This window comes from Macrobrachium nipponense, chromosome 26 (assembly GCF_015104395.2).
Source record: "Macrobrachium nipponense isolate FS-2020 chromosome 26, ASM1510439v2, whole genome shotgun sequence".
Taxonomy (NCBI): Eukaryota; Metazoa; Arthropoda; class Malacostraca; order Decapoda; family Palaemonidae; genus Macrobrachium; species Macrobrachium nipponense.
In genome coordinates, this window is record NC_087215.1 from 66,314,074 (window position 1) to 66,324,073 (window position 10,000).

Sequence of the window (10,000 nt, forward strand, 5' to 3'; positions counted from 1 at the left end):
ACTGAGATATTCATGAAAAATACCATTAGCCTGACATCTCTCTCTAAGCATTTCGAGTAAAGGTAAAACTTTTGCAATCTTGGAGTCAGCTAAATTACTGGTATCAGCAACAGGAAGATATCTCTTGATTGATCGAAACCTGTCTCTACTCATTGTTTTGGGGAATATTGGTATTTCCAGGTCTTCACTTGTTGACCAGTAATCATTTTCAGATGGTACACTGTGATATCCACTCATGAGCATTAGCCCCAGAATCTTCTTAATTTCATCCTTAGCTACATGGAAGTTCGTGCAGTTTTTATCCCTTACTGCATATAAATTTGTCTGTTCTGTTATATGCTCAACCATTTCGTCAGTAAAGAATAGTTTGAAAATATCATAAATGTCCTTGGCAGCATGTTCGCCAGCAGTTGGTGACGGTATGGAATGAGTGCCTAAAGATAAGTTTTCCTTCTTCCTCCATTTTCTATCTCTGCATGGCACATCAGGACACTGCTCCTCTTCACTATCACTACTTTCACTTTCTATATACACTTCAACTTCTCCTCTAACTTCCTCTGGCATATAGTCCTTGTCAAGAATATCATCATCATTTTCTTCATCACTATCAGTATCTTGGTACATACCTATTGAAACAAGATGGATCCATCTTTGTAGGTGTGCAGCAGATGGGGGTGAGAACTCAAATGAAAATAAGGAAGCTTAAAACGTATTATATACTGTGTAACTGTCTTCACAACATGCAAGTACAAACTTGTTTGGTGTTGTTTGCTATGAGTAGTGGCAGTGCAAGTATCAACAAGAGAGCCCTGTAGAGGGAAAAACAACAGTGTTACTTGCCAACGTTCCCATTTTGGGAACACAGATCATAAACTTCATATTGTATTGATTTAGACAAACAAATAACATTTATTATATGATAATACAATAAAGTAATTACATGTGCATAAACTATATATATATATATATATATATATATATATATATATATATATATATATATATGTGTGTGTGTGTGTGTGTGTGTGTGGGTGTGTGTGTGTGTGTGTGTGTGTGTGTGTGTTATTATGTTCTTTTAATCCAAAAAGAAAAATGATTTAACGAAACATTTTCAACAGATTTTTCCCATTTTTCTCTTCAATATATTTATCAAGTATCATATTTAAGCTATACAAGACCTACCTTACCATCTATAGACTTGGAGGAGTCCATACTAAGGGTAAGGTGTTAATTATGTTGTTTCAGTAGCATTCTAGGATGATTTTTGTGGGTGTTCCCAAAATAAGAACGTTGGCTTAACAGCTGAAGTGAACGACCTGTATTTGGTCGTCATTATCTCTCTCTCTCTCTCTCTCTCTCTCTCTCTCTCTCTCTCTCTCTCTCTCAATATGGTAATTCAAAGGTTCGTTCCTGAGAAAGCCGCGGCTTTACTTTGGAGTCAGCTCAGAAGATAATGGCCGGTTATTAGAACCCCAAAGTTGTATCCTGTACAAAAAAAAAAAAAAAAAAAAAACTTTTTCTATCTTCCTTTTTTTGTAATCATCCTTATTTTGAAATTGTCTGGAAGTAGATCTCCTAAAGGATGTAATATTCCGTGATACTTAAGGCGAAACTTGGAGACATATCAGGATGGTGAGGTTGGAATGAGAACAAAATTTTCACTGCTAAAAAAAATATACTTACACTTGAGAATATGTTTATCTTGTGGAAAAAAAGATATATATGTTTACTCAATCAGCACCTACGAACTCGTTTGCCTTTGAAGAGATCTTTTTAAAAAATCGGTGCTCGTATCGGCATCGTCGCCTGAATTCGTTTTTACTTTCCCTCAGATCTTGAAAACTACTGAGGCTAGAGGGCTGCAAATTGGCATGTTGATCATCCACCCTCCAATCATCAAACGTACCAATTTTCAGACCTCCAGCCTCAGTCAATTTTTATTTCATTCAAGGGTAAAAGTTGCCATAATCGTACGTCTGGCTGCGTCATAGGTACCCACAGCATGAAATTTTTACAAGGTGACATTTAAGAGAAAAAATATTTCGATTGTATGGCCACTGGAATTCATCTCATATTTTCCAGCGGGAAATATTTATTCAATAGAGTTTGAAACAGCATTTTTTTTTTGCCTGTCAAAGACAAACACAAACACACAGTCGTTTGTACGTGTTTGTATTTCCCGTTGTTTTAGTGTTTGTTTGTGCTAGTCGCAATTGAAGCAGTGTTCGTTTCATCCTGTTTGTTGCTTTTTAATAAATGTCTCTCGTTGCTGCATTGTACCTGAAAGAAATTCCATTTAATATTTGTGTCCAACTAATATTCCCGTGGTATTCCCACCAAGCGGTTCCCGTTCTTTGAACTACTTTGTATTCCCTCGGAAATATTCTTTTTCCTTTTGCGGTTTTATTCTGTCTTTCAGTTTTGTTCGCAACTGCTTTTATTGCATTCCGACTTTGATATGTTGCTTTTGTTTAATTGTTCTGAGTTCACTTTATTTATTCTTGTTTTGTTTTATCCTGCTTCATTGGTTACTATTGTTGTTACTTATTTCGTATTCTCTGTGTCATTCTGAATTCTTGAGTTTTTTTCGATTTATTTCCTATTTACACTTTTTCTCCCTTTGTGCAATACAATTTTAATTGTTTGATATTTTAATTAATTCTTTTAATTAACTATTGTTTACTTATTTCTTATTGTTTACCTCATTTCGATCATTCGAGTGTTTTTTGTTTTTATAATTCAAAATTTACATATTTTCCCCTTGTGCAATACTTTTCAATTAACTAAGTTTGCAAGTGTTTTATTGTTCATTTCACATAACCATTGTTTTTACTCTTTTCTTGTTGTTTTATGTTGTTTTGAGTACTGGAGTTTTTTTTTTCAAAATATAAGTTTTTTTCTTTTGTGCAATACTTGTCAATTAACAAAGATTGGACGTATTTTCATTATTCATTTCATATGTACTGAAGTTTCTCCTTGTTGCTCGTCCCTCTCTCATCCATTACTTCGGCTATCGACCAACTACTCCTAATTTAGACCAAAAATTGCATTCACATCAAAATACTCGTTCGATGTGACTCTTCCCTATTCCAGGTCGTGGTTCTCTTATTAAACTGGTTCTTCTGTTTTCGTTTTCAACCACCTAAAAAAAAATGAACATTTCAGAAACTCGACAGGTCTGTTAGTCTTGTTTAAAAAAAAAATGGGAGCCGGGGGTGAAGGGGGGGGGGGGGTCGGGCAGTGGGGCGTCCTCTTGATGGAAAATGGATGAACGTTGGTTACGGAGCGAGTGACCTTTTACAGAACATCACTTTACGAGAGGCAAAGACTTGAACGGCCATTTTTACAGGACACGCGCTCACGAGTGTTTTATCTGTAACTGTAAAATGTTTAATTAGGTATTGGAGTCAAACTGAATGCGTTGCCAAGGTTTTAAACGAGATAACTTGATAGTTCTACATACATACATACATACATACATACATACAAGTCCCCTGAAGTTGGCTTAACAATTAAGCCGAAACCGGTCAGGATTTACAAGCATTTTTCATTCCCTCCCTGTGGTGTTTTATATATTATCGTCATACATACATACATATACATTCATACATACATCCATACATGAAAATTAAATATATTGGTTACCCTTTATCTACTGAACTGCCCGTGGTCTGCTGGTATGGTGGTTAGTGTTATGGCATGCCACTCAGATGTTGGTCTTGCTTGCCTGGGCGAATCAATTAATCTTGAAGGAAACACAAACAGATCCTTTCAGAATTGACAGAAGCATAAAACAGATGAGATGATCGCAGATTGAACTATAAATTGCGAGAGAGAGAGAGAGAGAGAGAACAAATTCCAGAGGACGAAAGTTAGTCCTACAATGAGGTGCCGAACTGAACGCACCTTTTCCTGACAAAGCAAAACTATATCAAGCCTCAGAATTTCTTCTGTCAATAAAATAACAGAAATAGAAGACCAACCTGAGGAAGGCGATGACTCTCAGTGGGGCAAAAGGAAGTGTCTGACTTCTATCTATGAGCCTCCCAATCTGAAGATGGAGACGGCTGACTACGAACAGCGACCTCATATAGAAATGAGAAAAGCTGAAGGCAAAGAAGAAGTTAGGTTAGGTTAGGTTAGAAAAGGTAATGTTCCGGTGCATCCTGATGATTCTGTAATATATTTCCACGTATTTATTAATGAATTAATAGCAATATTACCTCCGAAATCAAGAAATGTTAATATAATAGCAGTTTTAAAAAAAAAAATCAAGAAACTGTTAATAAAAAGTGTCATTATAACATAACCACAAGGAACTTGGTGGATTCTAATCACGAATTAGTGGATTTGGGCAGAGTTGCTTTTTAGTGTCCATTATTTGCCTAATGAGTAAAGTGGTTTTTATTTTTATTTTTGTTTATATGAAGTAATTATCCATTTTGTTGCATGTATGAGTAAAAAAACCCAGAGAGAGAGAGAGAGAGAGAGAGAGAGAGAGAGAGAGAGAGAGAGAGAGAGAGAGAAAATATTATAGTATAATAATGCATATGGTGGACTTAATACATCCAGTGTTTTAATGCATACAAACAGACAGAGAAGTGTAATGTATATACTGTGGCTTTAAATGCATACAGACAGGCAGAGAGAGAGAGAGAGGGAGAGAGAGAGAGAGAGACAGAGACAGAGAGAGAGAGAGAGAGAGAGAGAGAGAGACGGACAGGTGTAATGCATACAGTGGATTTTAATGCACACAGAAACACATTGACAGACAGACAGACAGACATACAGATGTAATGCATGTACCGTAGCTTGAAATGCATACAGACAGACAGACAAAGACAGATAGCTTCAGTTCATACATACGATGGCTTTTAATGTATACAGAAAGACACAGACAGACATAGACAGACATACAGGTGTAATGCATATAGCGGCTTGAATGCATGCAGACACATACTAAACATGATAATTGATTAGATTATATCGTTTTTTCAGTCTCTTGCCTGATTGGCGTAAGGGTTCTTCGTGTAAGATATAAAAGGACGTATAGCTTCCCCCATTTTATAATTTTAATTTATATATTTATATATATATTATATAGATATATATATATATATATAGAGAGAGAGAGAGAGAGAGAGAGAGAGAGAGAGAGAGAGAGAGAGAGAGAGATACCTACCTTCTCACGCTCGGCTGCAACTCTGATGTAGCCTGTTTCCTAATACCGAAGTTATTAGTCATAGAAATATAAATATTCTTGATGAAAATATTTCAGTTCGAACTGCAATCTGTTTACAGATGATGGATTTCTCTTATTAGCCTGTCAGTAATGAGTTTGTTTAGCACGGTTATTTGCGAATATAATACCGGACGTGTTTCATTTTAAACAAGAGGAAATTACTATATATTCCTTTAATCATCACAGTATATAATCATGACAATTACAAAACGGTTTTCGACACTGCGGTTATTTGCAAGTATCGAAACCAAAACCACTTCATTTTAAACAAGATTGAACACATATTTCTTCATGTATGTGGAAGTGGAACTTATGACAAATATACAATTTATGAAGGGTTTTATATCTGTAGAATCTACGAGGGCTCGACGTTGAGTAACTGTGGGAGATGAAAATAGAAAAGAGATGATGTGGTTCCTTCGAGATAAAGCTCACCGTGGGACCTGGAAGCAAAATTACTTGATAAGGATGGAATCGGGGAAATGAAAAGTGTCGGAAGATGCCAGAGTTAATATTCCTGTCACTCGTGAAGATCCGAGAACTAATCATTCCAGCTCTGAAACCTTTCCTCGGAGAACACTTACCTGACTGAATATGGGAAATGAAAGGTTCAGTCACGCAGACATAGAGGCATGATCCTCATCTTTATCTTAATACATCTCTATCTTTACCTTTGACATTGTTGTATATGGTTGCACGCGTTTGTGTTTATTTAATGCATGTGCATTCCCAGTTGCTTTTCCGTGTGAATGCATAAAAAAACAGTAAAGAAACAATGCGCCAAAGTTACTAAGGCGAAATCGGGCTTTTAGCCACGACCCGATGGTAGCTAGGCCTATGTCGTTGCCTACGCACGGTCATGGCTAACTTTAACCTTGAGTCAAATTGAAGCTACTGAGGCTAGAGGGCTGCAATTTGGTATGTTTGATGAATGGAGGGTGGATGATTGACATACCAATTTGCAGCACTCTAGCCGTAGCATTGCCGCGAAAAGACATTTGTTTATTTTTCTAACTTTGTATATATGACATCCCTGTACCATCGTTTCATTCAATCCACATTTAAAAAAAATAGATGAAAATTAAGAATATTCTAAAACGTCCTGTAATTTTTTAAAAGATTTCCTGAATTAGAGTTTATCGATGCAAATAACTAAGATAGCATAATTATATATATATATATATATATAAATATATATATATATATAATATATATATATATATACTGAGCTTATTCATGCGTTATGTCATTTCAACTCGGTCAAAAAAAGCAGCAGAAATTATTTACGATGATAATAATTAGTGGTTATCTGGCCGGCTTAATCCTTTACATTCGCATGAGATGGGAAATAATCGGTCCACCGCGGATCATATTTTTTAAATCATAATTTCCATTTTTTATTCATTCAGCTTTACAGTGAATCCGGACCATACCCCCACCCCTCACCCCCCAACAACCACCACCCCCCCCCAAAAAAAAAAAAAAATCATAATATATATATATATGCAATAATTCAGTTTGTGTGATGGCTGCTGTTCGGCGATAAATTTGGCTATTTTTAAAACTTGATAAAAATCAATCGATGGAAATCCAAAAGAGAGAGAGAGAGAGAGAGAGAGAGAGAGAGAGAGGTTAATGAATAATGTGTCATGTAAATAACGTCATGAAAAATTAGGTATCAGAGACGATAACTTACTTAACTCATTTTCTTTTATCTTCTTTTAAACTTCTTCCTCTTCTTCTTCTTCTTCTTCTTCTTCTTCCATAATCCCTGTCCCACATTCTTATGGACTGTTCCCTTAATGACTACAAAGTCGATTTTAATTTCTCTTCCTTTTAATCATCCATTTTACCTCATTCGTTTTGCATATCGTTACAATCACATGTTCTCCGTGGGAGGAAAGCACCTTGAGTGCACTTCACGTGGTGTACTGTAGGCATTACTAAAGGATGTTTATATGGAGCCTTTTACCTTACCTCCAATCAGCGTCAATTCCTCAATCCTCCTGTTCAACTTCTCTAAATAGCTTAGATTTCAACAAAACCATCCCAATACTCGAAGCTACTTAGCTCAATTCAACAAATTCCCTCTGCTACTCGTGAAAGACCTTTCAAGCTTCACTTCCCTCGATGGAACGAGTGGGTTACGTCGCTCGCCCCTACCGGATCGGCAGTCCCGAAGTTCGATTCCCCGCCCTCCCGCCTAGCCCAACGGTGATTTAGAAATTCATTTCTGGAAAATAATGTGGTTCTGATCCCACTATAAACCAGCAGGTCCCGTTGCTAGGTAGCCAATTGGTTCTTAGTGAAGATGGTAATAACCGGCTCAGTGGCCTGGTTAAACTGAGATATACTTAACTCCTAGATCATTTCTCTGTAGACTACAAACTTCATTAGGTTAAGGTTCGCTGCCTCTTGCAGCAACGCTAACGCTATTAGATTCTGAGCCTCTCTCGTGGCATCGTAAGAGGGTCGGTCTCATTACCAGTCTCCGGGAAGAGAGATCGTATTTTTTTTTTTTAATACCGGAGACAAGTCCCGCTCTTGTATAATATTGACAGTTATAGGATTAGACGTGGCGTAAATGATATCACAATTCAAATTTTCTTTCCGCCAGTGAGCGGCCGTGTGGGTATAAATTCTTGTATGAATATCTTGTCATATATATACATTATACATATATATATGTATATATATTATATATATATATATATATATATATATATATATATATAATAATAGGTGCCACGAAGGAAAAATAAACAACGGAGTTTTCGGTGAGATCTTTCGACTCGACGTCCTTTACTCAGCAGACAAACTAGTTTGCTGCTGAGTAAAGAACGTCGAGTCGAAAAAGACCTTGCAAACGAAACTCCGTTGTTTATTTTTTTCCTTCGTGGCTTATACCTTTCCTTTATTTATGGATTTATCACTTTCCAAACTTTCGTGATTTAGTTATTACATATATAATATATATATATATATATATATATATATATCTATATATATATATATATATATATATATATATATAATAATAAAAAGGAGCCCATAAAGCACCAAAATTATAGAGAGAAAAATGCTATATTTCAGAGACTGCTGTCTCCCTCTTCAGGTAGATGAATGGAGAAAGTTAAAAGAAAAGGTATTAATACCAAAAGATATATGCACAGGTAAGCCAATTCAGGTCACTCTTGCTGATAATCTTCTTTAATCTTCTTGAGCGTTGGTTGTTGAATGAAAAATCTGTTTTGATGGCTACTGAATCCCATGCTCCTTTTGAGATGTTCATTACCTGCCTCTCTTCAATCAAGGCCGATTCCATCATTTGACTCTTGTACCGGCAGTTGCTGCTATAAATTATACGTGACAGATTCCAGTTTATTCTATGGTAATGTTTATTTATATGGTTGAAGATTATCTGCGGGAGTGACCTAAATTGGCTTACCTGTGGATAGATCTCTTGGTATAAATACCACCTTATCTGTAAACTTTTCTCATTTATCTACCTGAAGAGGGAGACAGCAGGTCTCTGAAATATAGTATATCTCTTTATATTTTTTGTGTTTTTATGGGCTCTTTTATTAGATAAAATTCTGTTGTATATATGTATTATATATATATATATATATATATATATATATATATATATATATATATATATATATATATATTTATTTATTTATTTCTCTCTCTATCTCTCTCTCTCAAGTCCTTCATCCTTTTCATCCTTTCGATAAATCTGAATATCCCCAGTGACTTTTCGAAATAAATTTGTCATACATTTATTTCCATGTAACAATGTTTTTTTTTTATTTTAATTTTTTTTTTTACAGTACCTCATCCATTTGTCATAATGAGATATCCCATTGTCTTTTTCGAAATGGATTGTCATACATTTATTTTCATGTGACTCAATGAATAATGACATTTTGATCATCTTTTTTTTATATTATATCGTCAACATCTTTGACCTCTCAAAGGAAGTTACTAAAGAAACTGATAAACAGATGATTAAAGAGCCCGTGAAAGATAAAAAGTGAATGAATGTATCGAGAAACATTTTGTGCTTATTGATTGTATATGACGCCGAGTAAATATCTAAGAATAAACAGGAGAATTAAGATAATGAAAAGAGAAACATATATAAGAAATAGAAAATATATTACACGATCTCATGAAGTAACCACTCGCTTGAAAATATGAAAGGATAACGTGAAAATAAGTGAAAAGTAAATACGAAACAAAGACATAAAGCAATATAAAGAAGGAGATGACGAAAAACCAAACAGAAAACAGTAATGAAAAACAAAATACATTATCACAAAAAAATTGGCCTGAGGGAAACCCCAAAAAAACCAGCCACGAATTTTTAAAAAATACGAGACTAAAAAACCGAGGAGATAGTTGCTTAGGACCCACACCATCCTTTGCCTTGATTATAACCATCAACAGTCAACTGCCCACCAGTTACTATTTCAGGGCAACAGGGGATGGACGAGGGTCCTGCAACCCCATCCTTTTAAATCTCGCGTGTTTTACAACTCCTCGCCTCACGCTTGTATTTAAAAAAAAAATCTATTATTTGGAAATCCAGGAAATTGAAATACTGAGAATCATCAGACTGCCTGGATGACAATGGCTGCTTCCAGGTTTCCAGGAGGCTTTGGAATTGAAAGAGATGATCCGGGACAGTGGTTTAATGTCGCAGGTTCATTTCTGTTTCATCTGTAACCATTTTCATTGTTATTATTATTA

At 35.4% G+C, this 10,000-nt stretch overlaps 1 protein-coding gene across 1 annotated transcript in view; it reads right to left on the reverse strand.

Annotated features, from left to right (window-relative positions):
• LOC135199703 (piggyBac transposable element-derived protein 3-like) overlaps nucleotides 1–624 on the reverse strand; it is a 792-nt gene extending 168 nt beyond the window's left edge. The window contains exon 1 of the mRNA XM_064227859.1: nucleotides 1–624. This exon is cut by the window's left edge and continues 168 nt beyond it. Within this exon, the coding sequence (XP_064083929.1) occupies nucleotides 1–624 (624 nt within the window).
• Between the last annotated feature and the right edge of the window lie 9,376 nt (nucleotides 625–10,000).